Raw genomic sequence first — 26,321 nt, 5'->3', positions numbered from 1 at the left:
TTACCATTAGGGAGAAACTTTAGTTTACGGTCCCTGACGAGGCAGTGAAATTCATAGAGATGCAGATACCACTAAACAATCCAGCTGATGGACAATAACTGATCTACAGAGTGCCTACGCCCGAGTTGCCTAGATTTTTGGTAATTGAAATCCTTTTAGGTGTTGATAGTAGTATCAAATACACTGGTTCATCGTTACATGCGTGTTCGGTTTGTCAGACTTGAGTATGCCTTACCATCCGGACCACAACTAGAAACCTCCGGAATAAACACTATGCCCGGTATTGTGTGACATCCGTGGACGTTCTTGATTAAGATATGCTGCATTTAGCCTATGCTTTTGGTGCTGATGGTCTGTATCCGTTTTGACAATCTGACGCTAAAGAACTAGCTACTTCCTCATAAGGCTCGTAAGTATTGCCTCCGAGGCTGAGCATGCATGAACTCAGACTGCTAAAAAAAACAGTCCTCCCTCGCGTGATCATGACCAAGACTACTGGAAGTTCCTGGAGTTGCTTTGTACTACCCCCAAAGGAGGAGGCGTGTTTGGCGGCATCAAGGAATGATGAAGCTAATCAAGTGTCGCCACAGTGGTTGCTATAGACTTATTAAATAATAAACCAAGCCTATCTATCCCTAACTCTAAGGGAATTTCCCTACCTAAATGAAAGACATTTTGGTGCTAGTTGGGAGGTTTGTATGAGTCAAACCAAAAGACACGTTTCCTAGTCACAAAAGCTCCTACTCTATACCTGTTACAGCAACTTAAAGTCCAGCTACTGTTCGTATTCCAGGAAATGTACTGCCCTCTGCTGTATGTAAAGTGTCCAAATGCCTCGGAGGTTGTCAAAGCAACTGTTCCACAAAACGTCTGCGTTCTGTGTAACCCCACAGAAAATAAGCAGTCACATAAAGTTCTCATGGGGCTAGGAGAATGACTTAGTAGTATCAGTACTTATATCATCAGATGGGTTTGATATTTCACAATATCATAGTTTCGGAGATGATCTTATATGGATAAGACTATGGTGTTCTCGTGTGCGGTACATTTACCCACCCAGCAGAATTCCCCTGCATCACAAATCTGCACATCAGCGGTTACCAGCAAAATGGCAGTCCTGGCACTATTGAGCACTATTGCCTTGCCTTAAAAACTGTGTTTTGCAGTCACCAGAATAATGGCTGCACTGTCTTTGCCAAGCACACATGGGGCACGGTGGAACCAGGAACACACCAAGAAAGGCTACCAGTGTGTTTCCTGATGTGGTGCACCAAAGAAGAGAGTTGAAAAGCAGCGCTGCTTGGCTGCTAGCTTCAAATTCCCCACGAAAAAAAATTGAAATATTTTGCATTAAAATGATGGCGCCTGATGCCCTTTTTCATCTCTTCAACAATACACAGTCCTGATCCAGTGAGGCCCAGCTATGCCCAGCCATATTCAGGTTGTGCTCCAGCAAAAGTAAGTATTTTCACTGAATGACAGGCTGTGCCAGGAAAGATCCGGGAAATCCCAAAGAACTTTATTCCCAGCCGTACGGAAAAACGCTTGACTTTTTGCTTCAAAAGATCCCAGATTAACTCTTCAAAAGAAACCCTATCTCTCTGTGCATATGTCAGTTTTAAGGGATCTTTCTTTGGACAGATGCTTGTGCATTAGAAACATGACTGGGGCTTTGGAAATATTCATAAAATGGATGGGATGTAAGAAGGCCGCATTTGAAAGTGACATCCCAGCAGAATTAACCCACGTGTAAAATGTGTTTTTGCAACAAGAACATCTCTGTTCAAAAGTAAATGGTTGAACTAAGGCCCTGTCCTTGCATAGAAATGTGAGGGGGTGTGGGGTTTGTTTGAAATCTAATATAATATTTTATTCCAACAGCCTTGCTTTTTGGCTAAGAAAAAAAATGCATTTGCTGTACTGGGGAACAGCAAAACAGGTTTGTCTGCTTGGCTTCAAAGGACATTTGTGTGCTCGCAACATGATTTGCCTTCCCTCAAAGGGGCCAGCCCCTTAAACTATGAATGGACCAAGAGGGAGCATCTCACACGCTCGTCAGACTTTGTGTCTGGGCTTGAGCATGTTACAATAGGGTTCCAGGACACTTAGGCTTGAAATTGCAAATAACACCTACCCTCAACTTCAACTGGGGGGGGCTTCAAAGCCAACTCCAGAGTAGCCTTGGGAATGATGCCCTTATTTGGGAGACAATGCTGGCCATTTGGCACAAAAGACTATTTTATTAATAAACTTTAAGACTTTTATCTCTGCAACCGGACCACGCAGGAATGTAAACATTTGACAGTTTAAATGCATTTTTGTGGCTTTAAATTAAGACTTGGTAGCCTTCCCTAGTATGTTGGGGACTGAAATGATGGAAAATTGTATATTCTGAGGAAAGTGTATATGGTGCCACTTTGAAATGAAATACTAAAATGCTTATGATAATATGTATAAAATTAGAGAATGTTAGGTAAAATATTTCTCACTAAAAATGACAAATTTATTAGAAGGACGAAAGAAAGTCCTACAAACTTGGGAGTGGGAGTATTATGCTCTATGTGGAATATGCAATTTGCCTGTATGATTTGTGAAAGCGCCACAACTATAAAAAGGTGCAATTTATGTCAGAACTGATTTTTGGCAAAAATTACTGGGGGGTGGCTTTGTACCTCATAAATACACACTCCATAAGACTCAGTCCTCTCCTTCAGTTCAATCTGCCCCTAAGGAGGAGGCGACATAACATAGGATGACTTATCCGATTCTTAGGGGTAGGTCTAGCTTAGTTCTGCCCAACAATAAATCCTGTGATGTCACCAGCCTTATAAAAGGGAGACGCTTACAGAGTCAAGGGACACACTCTCCTGAATGTTCCAGCGCCTGCTAGCCAGACATTCCACATTCACTCTGCAAGATTCCAGATTCCACTGCCAGGCCAGGCCAGAGCAGAGCCACGCAAGGCTGTTGTAGTGAAGTTATATTTCCTGGAGTTGTTAAAGTGGCTAATCATCCTGACCAATATAACCAAGAATTATAATTGTTGTTTTATAACGCGCTTAATACTAATGAGTGGTTTCTAAACGTGGGATCGGGATTCAAACGTGTGTTGCGCTGCGTTGTCTTGCTTCCAAGACAAACGCATTGCCCCTCCGCTATATGAAGAATCTCATAACCTATGTGTTGGAACTTTCTGTTGACAAATTAGTGTTACATCAGACTGTATTAGACTTTGTTGTGAATCAGGATTTCCTTGTGTTCTTTTCTTGAACTGTGAAGCAGAATCAGGTTTAAACCTGGGGCAGGGGAGTTCGGCCAGGTTCTGAAGAGCGAATTTGGTTACTTTGTGAACTCAATCATTGTTTTAAACTGCCATGCATTGCCTTGTTTATTTGTTATATGTTTAAGTGGGAGGGACGGATATCCTTTGTTGGAGTGTTGCCTTTTGTTTATTTTAGGCAGGGAAATCCTGGTCAGGGTAAGGATAGTGAGGCATTCATCCAACCTTACATTTGTTGAGAAAACTTCACAGCGTGGTACGTCTCACATTTCTGACCCCTCACGGAACACCCTGGAAAATGTTGGTTTAACCAAACCCACTACTTCCCAGGTCTCAAAGAGAAATCTGGCGAAAGGTCAGTAAGCGTTGCAGGATGGGTTCTGGTCTGAGGCGAAATGCTCTCGGGAAACAGGATCCCTGTGCAAGCCCTCTCAAAAACCAAAGCCGCCTCATGCTGAAGCCGGTACCAGACCAAGCCTGGTCCTCGGTGCAAGCACAAGTTACAGCCTGCTTTGAGTTACCCTTGGTGTTGTTGGCTAGCTGTGCCAGTTCCAGAAGGAACCGGGGTGCCCTAGAGAAAACATGTTTACTCGTCTACCTTCAGGTGCCTTCAAGATCTCCTCCTACTGAGTCAGACAAGCCAGTGGCTTGTTGGAACGTGTGTCAGAGTATGCAGGTGTTCCAACATTGGAGTGGCCACAAACAAGATACACAGAGTGCAGACCGCGGCTGAGAACAACCTGCGACCACCCCGCACAAACTTAGAAACCAGATTTACATGGTAGATACGGAGAAGGATTTGAGTCGGGTGAAAAATAAAAAAATCGAATCAAAGAAAGTGCAGGAAATTTGCGAAAGGGGAAGCTGTGCTGGGCGTCTGAACAATCCAGCGTAGAGAAAGGGACTGGGGTAAGGGAGCATGAGGGTCACAGACTTGTGCAGTACCTTTGCCTCCACGTGTGCCCTCCTGCACAGGAATTTCTTCAAGGGAAAGCGTTTGCTTTGCATCCAAGTGCTCTGGTCCCGCCCAACTACCATATGTATGGAGGAAAGGGGACGGGATGTAGGAGTAATTCATGTTGCCACCTTATGTTGCTGTCTGTTGTTTAATGTGGAACTGTAAATGGAGAGGAAACTCCTATGCAGGGAGGAAAGTGATTCCTACGCAAAGGCAAGCCTCTGGAGAGAGAGACGGCATGGTGGGGTGGAGCCATGCTGGACCCCGGAGCATGCAGTATGTTGTATTTTATGAAGTGGTTTAAACCAAAGCGCTGAACGTAATAACGAAACACAGTACAATAAAAGTGAATAAACAATTGGGTCCAGAAGGCGATCTCTCAAGGTTGTTGAAGTGCGATTTTAGAGAACCACGGAAGAGAGAGTAGATGGTGTTGGGCCAGAGAGAAAGTGGGAGGGTATTCCAGTGGAGGGGAGCAAGAAGTTAAAAAGATCGAAATCGAGGCTGAGGCCTGCAGTAGTGTGGAGAGTGAGCCAAATGCTAGCCCGACTCCAGAAGGCTTGTGTCCTGTGCAACCAAGAAGCCAAAGTCCGGGAAGAGGCAGAGTACCACCCATTTCCTCTGGTGACACGACCACAGGGAATCCGTGGTGGGTCTGGGGCCCGATAACTGATGCAGCAACCAGATCACTGGGGGAGCACGGATCCCTAAGGACATTAGCTGCAGAGACAAGCAGCAACAGGGAAGGGAGGGACTACCACTGAGCGGTACGAACCCTTTGAATCAAGGCTGGGAAAGCAGACTAGGTTACAGCACCCAGAGAAACCCAAACGGGCAGGAGCCCTATGTGAATCTCATTGAAAGAGATACAAACAATTTGCATCAAAGCTGGGAAAGCTGATGATGTTACAGGAGCCTGAGAAACAGAGTGGATAAGTGCCCTATGTGAATTATATTGAGAGAAAGCAAGTATGCCAGAGGGCCGTAGGCCTTCAGGGAGTACAACAGCCACGAAATTGTTATGAAGAGAATTGTGTTCAAAAGGAACCTAGGGAGGTGCTGAGAAAAACTGTAGTCTTCCCAAGGAAGAGAGAGGGAACCATACAGAGGATATTTTCTTTTGACTAGCAAAGTCTGCAGGAAAGTTATGAACAGTCTTACCATATTGACGAACCTGAAGCTAACAACAAGCCATCCAAGTGATTAGGCCAAGCAGAAGCCGAAGATGGAGGCCATTGCTCTGGCCTCTCTTTAGTTAGGTTTTCCAAAGTGGTAGGGCCAGATTAGTTGGACAGGACTGTTTTTTTTCTTTTGACGAGTACCATTTAGTTTTAGTTTATAGGTAGGGAACTTCCCTCATAATGGTCGGGCAAGCTAGGAGTTTTCTTTTACTTTTAATTAACACCCTTGAAACATGCCAGTCATTGGTCTGAGCTATTCTTCCGGTTCGCCAACAGAGCATACTGTGATGGAGCAGAGGAGTAACGGTGGGTGTCTGGGGGGGTGAGAGGGGTGGAAGGTGGTAGGCCTACCTAGCTAGTGCCAGACTCAGGGGTTGAGGAGATTGGCCTCCATTTTTCCAGATGGAAAGAAATCTGCTGCCCTTGCTTAATGTGAAGGAGAGACCCTGACCCCCCTCGACGTTGGAGGGTTGTTGCTACTTATTGGTCTGGGAAGGGTAATGGTCAGCATGCCTGGCCCGCCTCTCCAAGAAGCTCTCAAAGCCCTCGAAGAAGGGGGGACTTCACTTCCGATGATCTCTGTAGGAGAAGGACTCAAGAGTCTGCTTGACCAGGACTGTGAGCGACTTAGCTGTCTGAGGGCTAGGCCTGCCTTTGCAGGTCAACTACGACCATCATGTCTCTGGTAGAGGTATCCACGTGATCAGCCACTGACTGAATGAGATCCTGGGTGATCCCTTTGGCCTCCGATAGACGGGCATGAAAACCCTCGAACTTGACTGCTGGAAGGAACCGAACCAAGTCAGGAAGCTCTTGGCAAAGGTGCTGATTAGCTGCAGCCAGCAATGCTGTGCTGTTGGTTTAAGGTCAGAGTTTTGGTGCACCATCCAACCGAAGGTGTCCAAAAGCCTCTTTGCATTACCCAGAACTGAGGTTGACGAGGATCCCATTACGGATGTGGATTGGACAGTGGTGGCTACCACTAATGATTCAGGCTAAGTGTGAAAGTAAAGGCACACAACCTTTGATACCAACTTGAAATGGGGCTTAGCCTAAATCCAAAACACCTCTGCCACGATGTCCTTTAGTGGCACACCAGCCTTATCACTTGTGCAAGTCGACTGCACCTCTACTAGGCCTATTCTCAGTTGGAGGACTTTCCAGTACAGCGGCTCCATGATTTGTTCATGATACTCCCTTGCCAAGGAAGTCGGGTCTTCCCCTTGATCATCACCAGTGTCCCCCAAGTCACGTGTCTCGCGTGAAAACAAGAGTGGTCATGGGTGCAGGTGGGGAAAGTTGGTGGAGGCCCTGTTGCCAATGGAAGCTGCAGAGGAGTGTGCACTCGGGTCCGAACTAGGGGACCACATGGTACTGCCGTCTTCACTGGAATTGGCAGAACGATGCTAGTCGCAGGCATGGCCACCAAAGTGGCCGGTAAACCACTGAAGGTATTGGCTGATATGACAACATCTCTCAGATGATATCCTGAAAGTAGCCCTGCATAATAAACAATGGCACCTAGCCATACATTTAACCTCTGCTGGTGGATGAAAAGTTTGGGTTGGCCTGGACCACAAGGACTGTCCTGCCCGGACCCAGGCAGAACACCTCTGCTCCCTGACAGCCAGTGCTCCGTGTACACCAGCGGTGAAGATGTAGCGGGGAGGTCCATTGTTGGAGGAAGGGACATCCTTGTTTAAGTCAACCACTGCACTTTCCGGGTGAAAGGATTGGGAATCTAAGGTGAGTGGGCAACTGTCGTAAGGCCAGAGGCCCAAGAACCTCCATTGTCACAGGAGCGTCAGTAGCCATGACTGCCATGTCATGACTTTTCCTGCCTTCCACCATTTTGAATGTCTGCTCGCCATGCTTGTGTGCCTTGTGGGGAGCCTCTGCCTAACCAGAATGCTTCTCAGCATTGACCCCCCCCCCCCAACCCCTCTTTGGAGGAGCTGGGAAATTTAGCCTCTTTGTGCACATTGTTAGAAGCCTCTTCTCCACTGTAAAGCTCCCTTTAGAGGAGCAAGGTGATTTTAGCCCCTTTAGCGTGGACGCATGCCAAGACCACCTTAAAGGAGCTCGGAGACACCACCCCCTTTGAGGTGGGAACCTCAAGCGACAGCCCAGTCTTGGCCCAAAGTGGGGAACACCAGGCTTCTGCTGTGAATCTGCACCTGGGTGGGGAGCCTCAAAAGGGTCTTCGGTAGGCAAAGGATCATTGGGACACCTCTTGGATGTAGAGACCGGTCATAAATAGCATTATATGCCTATCTATGAACAGCTTTAAACTCCCAGCCAGGTCACATAGCATTTAGCCACAAATAAAACCTTCTTATTAACTTTGACAGTAATGCATTTCACTGATATCTCTTCAGAACTATTGACTTTACCAGCCTTCTTCTTAAGCACAATTGGAAATATACAGAGCAAAATTGAAACTGCATTATTGAATTCATATTTTCAGAGATCCATTGACCACTGACCGGGGAAAAGAGTAAAGCCAAACAACTACCGAATGAGTTACAAGCTCTGATGCAGAGAGTGGCGAGAGACTGCTTAAAAGTACTATATTAAAAGATTTTGGATTGAAAAATGAACTCTTTAAGAATAGATCGTCAGGAGAAGGGAGTAATTCTCCTGATTTCAGTTACTTTGGTTAGAATAGTGGTAGGGTCAGGTAGAATTCGTTTTTGGACAGAAGACTATTCTTATTTGGAGACTTGTCCATGACGACTGACAAGCACCTTGGTTAATATAGACCGGAAACTCCTGATGGAGATAGGGAGGGAGGCATTATTCTTATTTAATAAATCTGAGAAATGTCAAAATCGCACCTGCGTCCTCCTCCATGCTCGCCACAGTACTTATTATAATAATTCTAATTAACAATGTTTTCACCTTTTTATTATGTATTCCCAAATTCTATTACTAGCAAGTGGTGTCACCCTGGTGTTTCCACGCATAAACTCTGATGGACATAGCAGTGGTGTCAGAATGCAAATTGGCATCTTCTATAGTACAGCAATGATTAAGGACCTATTGTCAGTATGGTAGATTTGATGGTACTTAACCTTTCCTCACAGGATGCATGAGTGGTATAATGTCCCTTCCCACGTGAGTTATGATGGGCAATGTTTCTCCTGTAGTATAAATAATTGTTCAGAAAGCTGAGGTTTCTCTTATGGCAGAAAAATAGTTTTCTCTGCATCTGTTAGCACATAGCACCGAAAGCTACTGAATGGTAACTGTATGCATGATCTCCTGCTGCTGGTGGGATAAGATTCTGGATCTGGGGCAGACATTGCAGTACTACATGATTCCAAAAGGCTCTGACCGCAGCCCCATTCTGTACTGCTCCTACATTAAAAATGCATAATTTGACCCATATTATTGGAAATATTTCTATGCTAAAGGTCTCGCTTATTGTAGTATCCCACTGGTATAGACGAGGAGATTTTATGAAGGGAGAAGTTCATTTACATGCTACTCCACCTTCCTGCTGAATATTTGACATTGAATGCAAAGAAAATGTTCAGTAATTGTCAAATAGGTTTCAATGCACATGGATGGCCTTCAGGTAGCAGCACTGCACCAAATATGAAGTGTGCTTATAGTGATGTGCATCATTTTATAGAAAGCACTGGAAAATAGTTTGTCGCCCGTCACCACAGGGCGAGTGAATTTTTCTTTGGTTGAGTATGTAAACTGAGGAGCTTGCCCAGCGCGTCTAGTGGTACTTGCAAAACTTTCAGGGCGTGGCTCTGATGCAGGTGTTTGGATGGTGGGCTGGGGATAAGTGTGTTTGGCCCCTAATTCACCTCATCTCCTATAATACCTCCTTGTAAAGGGTTGGCATTCTCAGCGATTCGGTAACTAGTACATCCTTTGACTTGGGCGATAAGATGCCGTTGCACATAGTCTGGTTTTGCTAATTGTTTCTGATCCAGATACGGCTACAAGTGTCCTGCCAAAGTAACTGTGTGTCTGAATACCTGTGGACGAAACACTACAGAGTGCTTTATTGTAGAAGTACCAATGAAGTGCGGGATCCCGGGTTAGAGGTACCTTGGGCGAAATGTGTGTCTTTAGACATAGTAGCAAACTAATTTAAAAAACATCTGGTTCGAGGGTGGCATGGCCCAATGGGCTCTCTAATGCTATCCTGAAGACTGAGGGGGATGCGTGGTCAGTGATGCTATTTTCCATTTTCGAAAATGTCCTGGAAAATAAATGGTGTCTAGAGAGCTGGAAGTTTGCTGTGGTAATCCCTATTTTGAAGATGGGCGATCGAGCGGATCTTAATAACTACCACCCTTCTTGATGCTGATAGCAAGATCTTTGCCAGACCTTTGTTGCTGGAATTGGGGTCTTGGGCGGAGAGTGGTGGGATACTGGATAGAGCTCAAATTGGTTTTAGAAAAGGCCTTTACACTACTCTGAATGGCTTGGTAGTAAATATGCTAAGAGATCAGGCATGGCAAGCTAGTACCCTGCCATTGTATGATGCAATGATTGATCTAAGCAAGGCTTTTGACATGGTGAATAGAAGTCTCCTTTGGGCTAGGTTCAAGGCATAGGTTATACCTAGGGGACTTCTGGTGATTCTGATACATCTGCATGAGAATACTACAATCCAAATTAGACTGGATAATCAGGGACATCTTACTTGGCCAATATGTACGGCGAGGGGGGTGAGGCAGGGGTGTATGCTTGCTCCCTGCCTTTTCATTCTCTATACAGCTGATATGGGTGAGGATCTGAATGAGCAGGTATTTGCTAGCCCCAAAATTGAAGGGCATAAAATCAGCTGGGTGGCCTATGCAGACAATGTGCTGTCGCTTGACTTTATTCCCAAAGGAACAGGGCAATTTTTGGGGCCAAGAGTAGATATGCAGCCAAACATTCATTACTAATTAACCTTGCTATGACCAGAATTTTAAGGTTTGGGACAAGAATAAAGAAGGGGGTTGGGATGAGATGGTCACTGGAGTCCCAGAACATTGATCCAGTGGAGAAATCCACCTACTTGGGATTTAGATTAACAGCGTTCCCTAATAAGAAACTGGTGGAGGACAACCTGATGACTAAGATCGATCAGCTGGCTGCCCAGATGAAAAATATAAAGAGTACTCTCTGTAGATTCTCGATAATCCCATTGCTGAAGTCTTACAAGGGTAAGGTAATCCCAGCCCTGGCATATGGTATGGGTGTGGAATCCCAGGTTTAGGAGGTAGATTGGGATTGTCTAGAGGGTAATATCTGGAAACAAGTTCTGGGACTCCCCTCTTCCCATAGCAGCCCTCTGGTATGAGTTAGGTCTCCACTTTCTTAAGGCTTGAATGGAGTGGAGACTCTTGCAGCTGTATAGGATGATAAAAATGCCAATGGCCAAGTCTCTCTACTTGGACATTCTAATAGAAGAGGAGAGGCAAATTAACCTTTTCTTGAGAGGTTTGACTCGAAAAGTGAAGTCTATTTTGACAGTCATCCCAAGAAAAGTGGAGCACCTGATCCAAGAGCTGACGCAAACTAAAAGGCTTTTAAATGAGACTGGATCAGGGCTGTTGATGGAATGCGATCATCCAAATTGGACTGTAGCTTTTCTCTGTTAGATAAATCAAGCGGAACCCTGCCGAAGTACCTGATAAAATTCCCAGATAGTCGAGGTGGATGGGTTCTCTTAAGGTTTCTCGTTGTTGCCTGTTTTAATTAGATTTCCTGGTATGAGAATGCTCAGGGGTGGCTGCACACAGTGGATTTCTGGCACAGACTATCCTCTGAGCACGAGACATCTCTATCTTTGGAACTTATCAAAGTCTTGAAACTGTTAGATCTGTATAAAGAATGTCTCTGGGGATATGTCGGAGCTGGTGTTTAATGTAATTCTTATCGTGTATATGTTACGTTGATATACTTATTTATGTAAAGACTGTGAATGAAGTCTTGTTTTATGTGATATGAAAAGTCAATGCTTTGACTATAACTGTGTGCCTCGAATGTAAGGCTCTCCAATATGTTTAACAATCGCTGTCTTCTTGACTTGCCTCCAAAATAATTAGCAATGTTGTCAGTCTTGAATCGAGTATATCCTTTTAGAATTTATATCTGTTTGTTTGTTTTACCTCTAGGCCAACAAAGTGCTCTGAATAATTACCAAAGATCCAAGGCAATGGTTCTTGGGCACCATAGCCATGCCATGACCACCTCAAATGAACAGCTTGACATCCCGGTTGAGGAATGTGCTGCATGCTGCAATGCAATCCTGGACTGCAGGTGTGTATGCCAGAGCAAATGTATGATAAGGGCTGTGTACGGCTTCCCTATGAAGCCATTACCAAATAAAAATGTAACAGTATGTCCACCCACTGTGACATTATCCTAGTGAAATGATGATTCCATATTTCACTAATGTGAGGCCAATGTAGGGAAATGTAGTATTTTTCCTGCCTCCCCGCGCGGTCCTCAAAGCTGTGGGAAGTAGAGCATTGAGTGAGTCCTGTCCTACAGCATGTGCTGTGCTTGGAAGCTGGACTGTGGCAGTTGGGGCTTGTAAACATTTTTCACTGCAGGGGAGCATATGTTTCCACAGAATGTACGCATGCAGCAAAGTGTATCGAGGTAGATGACTGGACCATTCGAAGGGGATGGAATTGATGGTGGGGTTAAAGTAGTGGGCTAAAATTGTACATTTTAGAGCACACTGAATAACTGGTCAAAAATACAATTTACAGTATATTGTATAGGGTAACATATGAGAAAATGTAATAGATACCCAGTCGGTACACAGCAGGATTTTCTAATATGTTGCAATGTTGGTTGTGCCCAGGGTGTAAGCCAGCATTGCCGTATACAATGCTCTAATGATTCCTGTACCCACAATGACTGCATAGCCAAAATGCACTTCATGAGGCCTGTGCCACAATATATAAGAGCACTCCCACTGTGAAGCACATTTTCATGATGCCTCTCCTTGCATTACATAGGCCAAGACTGCTGTTGTAAGAACATGTTCTAATACTGGCTCTGCCGAGTATGTGCCAGTATTGTCCTTTACGCTTCCTTTAATGAAACCAGTGGCAAATATATGCCAGCATTGCTCTTCAAAACATTGTTGTGCAGTCACTGGCCAATACGACAGGGTTATCATTGGAAACACATTGTGATGGCGCTGATGACCAAAGACAACCACACACATACCTAAATATACATACAGATATACATGCACACCCACGCAGACTGTTTTAATTGCCACATTGACCACCTTGCCGTCCTCTCTTGTTTTATTCCAGATAAACGTTGTGCCCCTGTGGAAGCATATAGGGAAATGGAGTAACACTTCAATCCTCGAGTCCCACCTCAACATGGCCCATAGAAAGATATGAGAATTATCTAGACCAACTTACTGGTGTCTCCTCTAGGATATACAACTTTGCTCTACGAATTACTAGCAAGTTGAGAGGCTCTGCAAACCTCCATCCGAGGTAGTGCCCCAAATAAGGTTCTTTAGGTCCACTAAGCCTGGAGACAGTAAGATTATTGTTCATGTATAGTACTCTTAAAGCTGAGCATCGTGCATGACAGGGAATTGACAGCCTATGCATAATGGGAGTGGCTATGCATCAATTCCCATTTTACATTGGTCCGCCTGCCTGCCTCGTGACAAGAGTTTGCGCCAGGAGCAGGTCATTGAAAGCTGTGCCTTAGGTGCTGCTAGAGAGCAGCGTGCTATTCTAAGCTGTCCTCTGTGTTGCAGGACATTAAGTACTAACTTGTGTCCAACGGAATTGGAGCCACAGAATGGTTCCAGAGACTAACCTATGGCTCCAGAGCAGTTAAGAAAAAGGTTGTACCAGCAGGAAAAGCTAATGAAGATGGAGAGGGTGGCAGGATTCCATGTATAATCTTGCATTTGGGCTTGAAGGGAGCCACAAGACTGAGGTGAAGGTGGTGGCAAGAGGCCAGTATTCTCTTGCTGTTCTGGGGCTATACGGTGGCTGTGTGGACATGTGAAGTGAGGGGCAGGTATTGTTCGTATTTGGGATGAGGATGGCAGGTAATTTTGTTTCACCCCACCAGGTTGTCTAAACATTCCTCATGCCTCTGCTATGCACCTGCTGCACTTTTCATCTTTAGGGATAACACATCCGGTTATAAGGGGCTTTAGTGCAAGGAGGTTGCAGCAAGTGGTTTGTCAAACAGCATAAGGTTGTAGAATCACCCATCCTTTGTTTGCTCATAATCCTGACTCTTCCCCACCTGGATAGAGGAAAAACTCCTTTTATGAAGGACCAAAGTGTTTCTCCTCTAGACCCTTACCCACTCAAAAATCCTAAAGCATCAATTGGATACTTTGATCTCATCCATTGCAGGCTAATTAATATTCTCCTGGCTCAGTAGCACATGCCTTTTAAACAAGATCCTGTAATACTTAACAAAAGATCACAGTGGAACCAGGGTCCCCTGCCAATCTCAGACCCACCTTTCTTTTTCCCATTGTGAGAGTTGTTCCAAAGAGGGCATTCACCAAATTAATTCAACAGTTTATCTAATCGATTATGCTTTTGGGCCCTCGCAGGCTGCATTCTGCCATGCCCAGGAAACTGAATGTGTCCTTCTAATGGATGACTTGTACAGAGTGGCTGTTGGCGGCAGTGACACAGCTTGTGCTTTTCTGGACTTGTCCATTGCTTTTGATTGTTGAAAACCTACTACTTCTGCATCAGCTGAATGGAGCTAGCACTAGGTGCACTTTATTCATGTGACTCTAATCCTTTATAACTGATAGAACTGAGGAGGTCCTGGTCTGCCCCTCTGGTTCGGATTGTATGCCTCACAGGCATGGGTTGCCCAAGGCCGGCTCATTAGTCCTATTCAACACACTCTGCCAATGTATGTCTCATCCACTCATTTGGATTCAAGCTTTATTCCTATGCCAACGACACTCAAACCCTCTTTATGGATGGGGAAGGCAGTTTTTGGTTGACAACTTTTGGCACTGTCTGAAGGCCGTACGCGAATGGAAGAGACCTAATTGGCTGAAATTAATTTCAGACAAAACAGAGGTTCTCCTGGTTGGTAGCGGCACAGGTCTGTGGGACACCTCTTTCTGAATCCCCACCCAATGAAGCACCTTCCCTACCCTAATCCTTTTGGAAAAAAGGTAGGGCCAAAAATGTATTGGGCACTCTGTGTGCCTATTGAATGATTTAGTCAGCACCTGCTACTTTCACCTGAAAATATTTTGCAAAATCATCCCTTTTCTCCAGCATGGGGTCTGGCATGGATTCACATGCTCATGAATATTCCCCGTCGTCCGGTCGAGAATCCTCGGTAAAGAAAGAAATCAGTAGTAACCAATCACTGATCTCTGGTTCATACTGCCCCCAGCCAATGACCTCCCTCTCCCTAAGCCCCCCCACTGGCAGCCATCCTCAGATTTTTACCGCATGTTCAAGTGTTGGGAGTCCTCGTACTATAGCCCTCGAGCTTTTACTGCGTTTTGCTCTTTTTCAAAGAGATTTATCTCATCTCATTTTTCGGTTAAATCAAGCCTCAAGCTCCACCGTTTCTATTTCCGATCAACGGGGACCTGTTTCGGAATTTTCTACGCCCCTCAAGGGTGAAATTTTCATCGAGCTACGCTTCTTGGAGGATTCCAGAAGTTTCTGAGGCCTACCTTGTGGACATAGCCCAGGAGAAAGGAAGCTCGACGCCCGGCAAGCTGTTCAGGAACTGCCCTGGATGCAAGCTACAGAACCTGTTCAAGGATGACGAGCACTCGAGGTGCCTCTACTGCTTTCACGTAGACAAAACGCACGTGGAGAAGGTGTGCGTTTTGCATGAACATGTCGGAACGGACCATGAGGGATCGTCGGACCCATCTCGCCAACTGGCTGGAAGGCAAGAGCCCAGCAGGTGAGAAGAAGAAGTCAGAGCGGTCTTCTAAGTCCTATGAGGGCGTCCCGGCGACGGAGGCCCAACAGAAGGCTAAGCACCGCGAGTCCGCGGGCACCAGGAGCGCCGAACGGTCGGGCTGCCGGGCAGGGCGCACCTTCGCCAACGCCATCAACCACGAGCCAACGCTCTGGCTCGGGTAAAAGAAAATCCGAGAACCCGGCTAAGCTTCTGGAGAGGCCCCGGTCAATCTCGGAGGAACCGGCCGAGGGGGAGCGAGGCAGTGACCCTCCTAAGGTGAAGGCCTCAACCGCGCCCAATTTGGTGAAGGCCTTGATTCACCCAGCCAAGGCCTCTATTGAGGGAGTCGCTGCGGCCCTGGCGAAGCCTACGGAGGCTACCCCAGTGGTGGCGACCTCGGGGGCCCAGAGTTTCCCTGCCTCCCCAGAGGGAATCCTCTTAAAGGCCCATCGAGAAGACCCCCGTGAAGACCCCGGTGGAAAAAGAGGGGGGGCCGGTGGCCATTACAGACACGGCCTCCGAGGAGGAGCTGGTAGAAGTCAAAGAGGGACTCGACAAGAATTTGGAAGAGGCCTGTTCCCACGGGAGGGATCCCAAGGAGGGGGACGATGAGAGCGAGGGTGGCGACGACGAGGCTCCGTGGAGAAGGAGCAACCGTCGCAACCCGAGCCACAGGACAACTCGGCGGCCATCTTGACAGCAATCCAGGCCTTATGCACGGAGATAAGGAACAGATTGCCGCTCCCCCTGACGGACAACCCGACTGAGCTGGGTCCGTTGGGAAGCCCTCCAAACAAGAGGAGGAGTATTCATCCAGCCCTGCCTTGTCAGCCCTCACGGCCCTCTCCGCCTTTGTCTCCATCCCCGATCCCGAGGGATGACATGGGAACAGATACGGCCACGACGGGGACGGATGATGACGACGGGATGGATCTCCCGTCGCCGATTCCTCGGGCTTCCCCGCCCGATGAAATTGGCTCATTTCACACCATGATTGCCAGGGCGTTCGAGCTTTTCCAGCTCATCCCCGAAGAGAAGCAGGAAGGCTTCCTCTACCAGCGGCGCGAGGCCAAGAGGAAGACGGTCCTCGCTGTGCCGTTGCTGGATGACATTTGGGACGAGGGACTTGCTCTCCTTAAGAACCCATCCAAGAGGGACCGGTACAAGAAGAAGTACTGGGTCCCCGACGCCGCACCTTTGTGCCTTAGGGCGCAACTGACCCCAGATTCGGTCGTCTTGGCAGCGGTCAAGAAGAAAGCGGGGGGGCATCGGCCTTGACTTCTACTTCCCCGCTGGACAGCGAGGGAAAGAAACTTGATGCAATGGGACGATGAGTCATCTCGTCAGCGACGATGACGATTAAGGCGGCCAACGGCCTGGCGATAGTGGCCCGCTACGACAGGGAATTGTGGTACAAGATCACCCCCCTGTTGGACTTCCTACCGGACGGCAAGAGGGCAGAGGCCCAGCCGATCTTGCAGGAAGGCGAGGTGGCAACGGACCACGCCATAACGGTGGCCACGGACGTTGCCGACACCAGTTTCCGCCAGTTGGGCAACAGCGTTTGCCTTAGACGGCGGGGGTAGCTCAAGGCGACGGATTTCCGCCAAGACATGCAAGCCATGGTTTTGGACATGCCCTTCAACGGGAACAATCTGTTTGGGAAGACAGTGGATGAGTCCCTCCAAGCCATCAAGACCGACACGGAGACGGCTTGGGCCTTAGGAGTTATTCAGCAACGACGGCCGTCCTTTCAGAACTCCGGAGGCAAGCAAGGTGCCTCCAGGGGATTCGGCGGTGGCTCCTCTACGTACTGCCAGGTGGCCCGATCCTCGTCGCAAGAAGCCTACAGGGGACAAGGCAAGTCTGGGGAATCTCGCCGTCGTCGCCAGAGAGGCCAAGGCGGCAAGGCGGCCTACAAGCAGGAATGACCCGGCCGTTGCGTCGGGCCCCCACCGAAGCAACCCGGTGGGAGGCAGGCTGGTGAAGTTTGTCAGCGTGTGGGAGTTCATCTCCACTGACCGTTGGGTGCTGGATGCCCTGGCCCAGGGGCACGCCCTCTAATTTCTAAAGAAGTGCCCCCCCATTCCACCCGTGGCAAGGAAGGAAAACCATGTCCCTCAACTACTGGTGGAGGTAAGGGCGATGCTCAAGAAATGTGCCATCAAGCTCGTCCCGAAGAGGCTCCGGGGCTCTGTAGTTTACTCAAAATACTTCCTCATAAAAAAGAAGACAGGAGGATGGTGCCCCATCCTGGACCTGCGTCGACTAAACAAGTACATCAAGGTACAGAAGTTCTGGATGGTTACCCTCCAGAACGTGTTGGGACAGCTGGAGGAAGGTGACTTCCTGTCGTCGTTGGATTTGGAGGATGCGTACTTCCGCATCCCCATTCTAAAAGGACACCGAAAGTTCCTCAGGTTCGTAGTCCAAGGACGGCACTACCAGTTCAAGGCCCTCCCGTTCGGACTGAAGTCGGCGCCCAGGGTATTCACAAAGTGCCTAGCACCGGTGGCGGTGCAGCTGCGCCTGCAGGGGATCCACATCTACCCCTACCTGGACGATTGGCTCATCCAAGCAAGGACATGGGAGCTTGCCGTAGAACACACAGCGAAGACCGTCCAGCTGCTCACGGACCTGGGGTTCTCCATCAACTTCCCCAATCCCACCTGGTCCCGTCGCAGGTCGCACTGTTTCTGGGAGCCAAGCTCGACACAGTGGCGCGACTGGCCTTGCTGTCGGAGGAAAGGACAAAGGCCATCCTGGGCAAGGTGCACCGTCTACTGGCCACGGACGTGGCCAGGGTGAGGTCCATCAAGTCCCTGCTCGGGATGATGTCCTCATGTATTTATCTTGTGCGCCTGTGCAGGCTTCGGATGCGTCCACTACAGGAGTTTCTTGACGCCCACTGGATCCAAGCGGCGGGCAGCTTCGAGGACAGGATCCCTCTCAACAAGACTTTCCGACAAGCAATCCGGTGGTGGGGCACACCGCGCTCATCTGACGGCGGGCACAGGCTTTCAGACCCCGACTCAACAGGTGATGGTGACTACGGATTCCTCCCTGGAAGGGTGGGGAGCGCACACCGGCGATCTTAATGCGAGAGGCCTTTGGCTCCCGGAGGAGAAGCCACTCCACATCAACATCCTGGAGCTCCGTGCAGTGTTCTGGGCCCTCAGGTCCTTTCTCCCGTCCCTCAAGGGCAAGGTGGTGAGGATCTTCACCGACAACACCACCACGATGATTAACATCCGAAAGCAGGGAGGAACCAGATCCCCAGCTCTGTCCAAGGAAGCCCAAGGACCTGTGGTATTGGGCCGTGCCCAGGGGATGTTTCTGGTACCTTTTCATCTGGCAGGGATAAAGAACACCATCGCCGACTCACTCCGCAGGGAGCTGCGCTCGTGCCACGAGTGGGAACTGCATCAGGATCAAGTGGATCGACTCTTCCAGCGATGGGGCAAACCCCACATCGACCTGTTCGCGATAGCGACGAACTCCAAGTGCCGAGGATTATGGGCGATGCTTTCTCGTTCCCCTGGGATGGCCTGTTCCTATATGCGTTCCCTCTGTTGACGTTGCTGCTCCGACTCATCAACCAGCTCAAGAGGTCCCGGTGCAGGATGATCCTCGTTGCACCGGCGTGGCCGAGACAGATCTGGTTCCCGGACCTTCTCGACTTGTCAGCGTCCCCACCAGTCAAGCTGCCGACGGACGCCGATCTTCTCTCCAGAGAAGGAGGCACCATCCTCCATCACGACCCGGAGTTGCTGAACTTGCAGGCCTAGCTCCTGCAGCACTAGAGTTTGGAGGGTACGATATCCTGGCTGACTGCAGAGAGGTTCTTGCAAAAGCCAGGGCGTCCTCAACTCTCAAGTGCTACGGACACAAGTGGAAGAAGTTCTCTGTCTGGTGCCGTGCACAGAAGATTAACCCGCTACGGATTACGGCTCCTCAAGTGCTGCCGTACCTACTGTCCCTGGCCAAGGCCTGGACTAGCTCATGCCTCCATCAAAATACATATGGCTACGATCTCCTGATACACCAGAACTACAGGCGGGGCGTCTTTGGGGTTTCATCGTCTGGTGAAGGAATTCATGAAGGGACTGTTCCGTTTGTTCCCACCTGTGAAGGCCCCTGCCCCGGCGTGGGAGCTCAACGTGGTGCTGACCAGGCTCATGGGGGTGCCATTCGAGCAACGCATTCAGCGCCGTTGAAGTTCCTGTCTTGGAAAACAGCATTTCTAGTGGCCATCACCTCCGCACGACGAGTGGGAGAAATCCAGGCCCTATCCTGCAAGCCTCCATACTTGACTTTTCATGACACGAGGGTGGTGCTGAGGACGTAACCCTCCTTTATGCCCAAGGTGCTGTCGGACTTCCACCTCAACGAGCCCTTGGTGTTAACAGTTTTCTTCCTGTCGCCTTCGTCGGTGGCCGAGAGGACTTTGCACTCACTGGATGTAGCTAGAGCGCTGACGTTCTACGTGGACCGTACGAAGAGTTTTTGGAAGACGTCACAGCTGTTTGGACCTGTGAACCAAGGGAAGGCCCTCTCGAAGGCTTCCATTTCCAGAGGGCTCTCCGACTGCATCATGCAGTGTCACCGGTTGGCAAACCGACCTCTGCCCGGCCATCCGAGAGCCCATTCGACCAGAGTCATCGCTGCTACCACAGCGTTCCTGTCTGGTGTGCCCCTGCTGGACATCTGCAGGGCTGCTACGTGGAGGTCGATGTACACCTTCACGAGATTCTACTGCATCGATCGGGACTCCAGCGAGGAGTCCAGGGTCGGCCAAGCAGTGCTGCGCAACCTGTTCGCCTGAAGGTGGGCCTCGAGAGGAGGTAAGAGTTGCTTAATGTTGAGTTATGTAATGCTTAATGTTGAGCCTCTGCCACCTCCCGTGGTTGTACATGTGTGTACTGCTATGTATTCTTATATTCATGAGCATGTGAATCCATGCCAGACCCCATGCTGGAGAAGGAACAAGTTACTTACCTCTAACTGTTGTTCTCCAGCATGGGTCTGGCATAGATTCACATGCGAACCCTCCCTCCTTCCCCTCTGCGGCTCTTCACTTGGTCATACTGCCACTTTACGTGCTACCAAATCTGAGGATGGCTGCCAGGGAAGGGGCTTAGGGAGAGGGCAGTCATTGGCTTGGGGCAGTATGACCCAGAAATCAGTGATTGGTTACTACTAAGAAAGACAGATCAGAAACTAAACTGATACTGATTTGTTTTTGACGACGGGGAATATTCATGAGCATGTGAATCCATGCCAGACCCATGCTGGAGAACAACAGTTACAGGTAAGTAACTTGTTCCTTCTCCCACCTACAAACCATTTCTCTGTGGCAACAAATATGATCTCAGCATACCTTGTCTACTGCAGCCCTATTTAGGTTGCTGCCGCCCTACTCATATGCTGGGCGACGGCATGCTGCACCATATTTTGAGATTTACCATGCATACAAGTGATCTGCTAGCTTCACTGGCTCCTGTGGCATTTTAGATTGATTTTAAAGTCACAGTTATGACAGTGGTCTTTTTTATTAGATTTTTTTGGTTTACAAACATAAATGATATATTACCTGAGTTATATAGTTCAAATTATGTCAATTCAAATTCAAAGCTCTGGTCTACTCGCCATACTGATTGTCCCCAAAGTGATGGAAATGCGGTAAGCCACTAGGATTTGGATCTACGTGAAATTGAAGAATGCATTATGGAAAATATATAACTAATGAAGTGAAAATGAAGACCCACTTTGGGTTAATTTTGTAACGCTATTTGGAGAATTTATTGGAAGGAATTCTGTATTGAACATGTTTACACACCAACTCTCTTGCCTTTTTGGAACACTACTGTTATTGATTATTTCTTTTAAAATGATGATTCCCTTAGGAATTGAGAATTCCATTATTCAGGAGATAAAGTTGGGGGGATGTACTTTATTTTTATTTACTTTTTTATTTTTTTAAAGTGGAAAACATCAAGAAAGCCAGTCTCCAGGATGATTTCTTTTTAAAAAAAAAAAAAAACTCACCTTACACTGCCTTTTTACACAGCCTCTTTAATGGAGGTTGTAGACCTCTCGAGGGAGCGTTCGCGCTCCTCTTCGTCCGTCCCCGGCCCCGACAAGCCCAGCTCACACCCAGCTTATGGGGATGAACACCCCAGCGACAAGGACGCACACAAGAAATCTCAAAAACACATACCCCACGGCACGCATTCGTCAAAGACGAAGGCAGCCAGAGCGCCAACGGAGGCGCCGGGCCCACCGGCGTCTTCCGCCGACCGCAAGGGTCGCCAGCCCTCCCCGCCACCGCTCCCGCGACGGGCGACCTGGCACTCTGGAAATAAGGGCGCTAACCCCAAACCCTCAGGCGGCGACGTGCCTCGTAAGAGTGCACACGTTGCCAGTAAAGACTCAACGGTACCTAGCGCGACGGCGAGCGATCCCTCTGCAGACGGAATGATCGCCGAAAGGCTCGCGCGTATATCTTCTAAGGACGGCCAGAGACACGCCGAAAACCGCACACAAGGCCAAAGAAACGCTGAAGGCGCCGGAAAGTAGACTGGAACAGCTCCCACTGTCGACGGAAAGCCCAAGCCTGCCAGAACACTTCTAAAAGGCGAAGGCACCTTATCTTCGACGTAATGGGACAGATCTAGGCGAATACAAGGAGAAGAGACTCCTTTTTCACTCCCAGTCCGCTATGGCCTACCTCAGTGGACCTTAGAGAAGTTCCAGTCCTGTATGGACAAGTTAGACAGATTCATGGATATTCCGGGAAATGTGACACCTAAAAGACCTAGGGAGGTACTCCTAGAAAGTCCAAGGGCTAAATACCCGAAGTTGTTCTATAACCCCTTTCAGGAGGTTATGAACTCTTACGACCTCACCGAAGAGGACACTCACTTCCAGGAGGAGTTCATTAATGATGAAAACCGACAAGAGGGAGAAGGCTTCCATGAGGACACTAACATAAGTGAGGAAGGGTATGAAGAAGACCCAGGTGAGGGTGACCCAAATCCCTGGCAGTCACCAACAGGGTCTACAGAGCCAGACATTATAGACATCAGGTCTCCTCACACCACACCAGTCAGGAACCCTTCGCCTGTTGACGACCAGCCCACCTTTAATGAGCTGCTGAGGAAAGCAGCAGCACATTTTGAGGTTGAAACTGAGGAGGTCACCCCAGACACTGACTTTGTGGAAAGGATTATCAAAGAAAAACCCCCCACCAGCCAAACAATTCCAATACTCGCCTCTGTTAAGAGACGAATCAACCCTTCACTGGCCACCCCTACACTAGTAAGAGGGGTTAATCCAAGAATCGAAAAATTGTTCTCACCCTTTCAATCAGACCCATTATATATTAAGGGTCACTCAATCCCGGACTCCTTAGTGGTGACTAACACTAGGAAAAGGGTGGGGTTCCACTGTCTACCAGCGAGGCAACACCGGATAAAGAGGGGGGAAAAAGCTTTATGCCCTAGCCAAAAGAATTACCACCTCGGCAGCGTTCTCAACTAGAATTGCCAATAATAACACATTGCTGGCAAGCTACGCTGATGCGCAATGGGGAAAGCTTAAGCAGGACATCGAGGAAGTCCCTGAACCCCTAAAAACTAGATTGCTGGCTACAGTTAATGAAGGGTCTCTGGTCAACCAATGCATCGTTAAGAATACCCTTGATGCAGCGGAAACAGCTGGCCGCTTTTTGGTACACGCAATTCTGCTGAAGCGCCACGTCTGGCTTCACAATTCCGGGTTTAAGACGGAAACGTAAGCAGCGCTCATTAACAAGCCTATTGAAGAGTCTAACCTCTTTGGAAAGGCAGTGGACGACGCACTGGAAAATGCGAAAAAAGAATTTGATACCATAAAGACCTTGGACCAAATCTCAAAGCCCCTAACAGGCGGGGATTTGGCAATAAGCACTCTTTTCGTGACCAACGCCAGCCACAGAATCAACAACTTCAATATTCTGCCAACAACTACCAAAGTAATAGTGGTCAGTACAATCGGAGAGGTCAACGCCGTGGCAAGGGGAGAGGCCGGGGTTCCACCCCTAGAGGCTCCCAAGCCACCAACAACACCAAGTGACGCGAAGATTCGGGTCCCCTCCCATGCATCGCCGGTCGGGGGCTGGTTAACATCCTTTCTTCCAGCATGGGAGGGAATAACATCAGACCGCTGGGTACTATCCACCGTAGCCCGCGGCTACTGTATAGAGTTCAACAGTTCGCCAACATACAGACCCCCGAGGGGACGACGCATGACACCAGAACACATCGCCATCCTTCTCCAAGAAGTGGACCAGCTACTGGAAAAAGGAGCTATAGAGGTCGTGCCTCTATCTCAGGTAACGGAAGGTATTTATTCAGTGTACTTCCTTGTACCCAAAAAGGATCTAACCATGCGCCCTGTATTAGATCTGCGCCCAGCGAACAAGTTTGTCAAACCCCAAAAGTTTCGTATGGTGACCTTACAGGAAGTGATCCCACTGCTATCACAGGGAGATTACATGACAACACTGGACATGAAAGATGCATACTTTCATATTTTAATGTTGCCAGCGCACAGAAAATACCTCAGGTTCATGATAGAGGGCAAACACTACCAGTTCAGAGTGCTACCCTTCGGCATAGCATCTGCACCAAGGGTATTCACTAAAGTACTGGCAGTGGCAGCGGCCCACCTGCGCAGGTTATCCATCCCAGTATACCCTTACCTCGACGACTGGCTCATAACAGGGGATTCTTACGAGACATGCTTCTCAAACACCCAAAAGACTGTAGACATTTTGTTCCAACTGGGCTTCTCCATCAACGAGAAGTCCAGCTTAGACCCCAGCCAAGTCAAACAATTCCTAGGGGCTCTAATTCGAACAAAGGACGGCCTTGTCTTCCCCTCCAGCGAGAGGGTCCAAAACGTGCTGTTTCAGATCCCCCAATATGTGGCAGGTCGGGAGGTGAAGGTGCGCAAAGCGATGCGCTTGCTAGGAATGATGGCGTCATGTATTTATTTGGTCCCTCATGTGCACCTGCGCATGCGCCCAATGCAAGAGTAGCTCAACAGCCAGTGGTGTCAGGCCAGCGGACAATGGGAGCCTTGGTTCTCTCGCTACGGTGGTGGACAAAGGAAAATCTGGTAAGAGGGAAACCCTTTGCCACACCCGCAGTGGAAGCCACTCTAACCACAGACGCATCCCTCACAGGATGGGGGGCTCACCTATCCCATCAGACTGCTCACGGAGTGTGGACTCCGAGCGTAGCATCCAAGCACATAAACCTACTGGAGTTACTGGCCGTGTTCAAAGCACTAAAAGCCTTCCAGGAACACCTACAAGGGAAGACAGTGATGGTCCTTACGGACAGCACCACAGCCATGTACTACCTCAACAAGCAAGGGGGCACCCACTCTCCAGGACTGTCCAAGCTAGCCCAGAATATCTGGAAGTGGGCTCTCCAACACAACATGTTCCTACTGTCGCAACATGTACCAGGTGTTAAGCAGAAACCTGTGCAGTTCCCTCTGGGACCACTGCAAAAGATTTAAGATTACAGGTGTTGGCAGTAAACCCACTTGGTAGCAGTCTGTACCACACAGATTCACTGTGGTAGCTGTGGCTGAGCAGTCACACTTCCCTCAAGAAGAGTTGGGCAGTATATAGAGGATACAGGATAGGTACAGAGGCACAGTAGTACAAGCAAACACTGACCAGAGCTAGGTGTAAAAGTATATACTTATTTATTTTTAAGGCACACTCATAAATTACACTAGCACAGAAAAAGGTAAGTAAGTCAAAACACAGTCACTATTACTTATATGTACATCCCTACTCATTTGTTGGACAAGTCTAAGTTAACACCACTTATTTCCAAACAGAGGTGAGCGCTTAACATCAGATGGCACTCCAACAAGTTATTCGAAAAGGGAGGGAAAAAGCAGAAGTAATGAAAACAGCAAGGTTAAACACTTTTCACATAAGGTTAGAAAAGGCAGTCAATTGTGGAACAAGGAGAATTGGTTCGTGGCCCGCTTTAGAGGGAGCCAGGCAAAAAATATGCCCAAGATCACACAATGTCACAAGTCTTTGCAGGTGAGTAGAAAAGGTTTTACTGAATTTAGAAAAAGTTTAGTTAGGGTGTCCCAGGCTTACCCAGGTCCGAGAGCCGAGGGCTAAATCTACCCCGTACAATCGGTGGCAAGGGAAGCCGGGCGGAACACAGTACCTTTTTAAAAGTGGAAAGGATCCTCCAGCGGTGGTAGTTGTTCCTGGTAGTGGGTGCAAGTCGCGGCGTCGTCCAGAGGAAGAGGTGATCTCGACGTGGAGGAAAGCTGAAGGTCGTTGCACTACCAGGGACGAGACCAGCCGTGGAGTTTTCCGGTCACAAAGGATTTTACCCCTCTTTTGCGGTTGAGGTAAAAAGTGGTATCCCGGTTGCCGGGGCACTGGGCACAGGCAAGGCAGCCACGAGATGCTTCGGGACGGCGAAAAGAAGGCAGCAACTGGTTGTCCCCACCAGTTAAGGGAAGGAGACTCTCCGGCGGCAGATCTTCTCTGTCGTCGGAAAAAAGTGGTGAGACGGTTCCACAGGGCTCCACCGGTGGTGTCGTCTTGGCAGGTCGGCTCGGCTTCTCCCTCTTTGGCTTCTTAGGTCCTGTGGCGAATTCTGAAGAACCAGTCCCAAAAACCCTGCTTTTATGCAGCAAACCCCCATTCATACAGCCTAGCTGTCACATGCTAAGTGGTGAGCGGGGTGGCTCACCACTTGGGCCAATCACACCAGAGTGCAACATGAGTTGGCAAGGCAACTCAGTCCAGGGTGCCTAAACCCCCGACCACACCCCCTGTGGTACCCAGACAGAATGGCACCACTGTGGAGGGCTTCTGTGCAGAAGCCCGCCAAAAGTGGAACAAAGGCTCAACTTGGGTTCAGGGTTACTGAAGTGAACCTAGACGCCATTT

The 26,321-nt window shown here is 48.5% G+C and overlaps 1 protein-coding gene across 2 annotated transcripts in view; it reads left to right on the top strand.

Annotated features, from left to right (window-relative positions):
* Positions 1-26,321, top strand: part of MST1 (macrophage stimulating 1) — a 1,288,434-nt gene that overhangs the window by 251,922 nt on the left and 1,010,191 nt on the right. For both annotated transcript variants that reach the window (XM_069644177.1, XM_069644176.1), the window contains exon 3: positions 11,551-11,695. In XM_069644177.1, coding sequence (XP_069500278.1) covers positions 11,551-11,695 — 145 coding nt within the window. The remainder of the gene's footprint in view (positions 1-11,550; positions 11,696-26,321) is intronic.

The sequence above is a fragment of the Ambystoma mexicanum genome, chromosome 2p (genome assembly GCF_040938575.1).
Source record: "Ambystoma mexicanum isolate Mex_15411 chromosome 2p, UKY_AmexF1_1, whole genome shotgun sequence".
NCBI classification, from domain to species: Eukaryota; Metazoa; Chordata; class Amphibia; order Caudata; family Ambystomatidae; genus Ambystoma; species Ambystoma mexicanum.
Note: the sequence above shows the minus strand (reverse complement) of the source record. Positions and strands in the feature narration are given on the sequence as shown.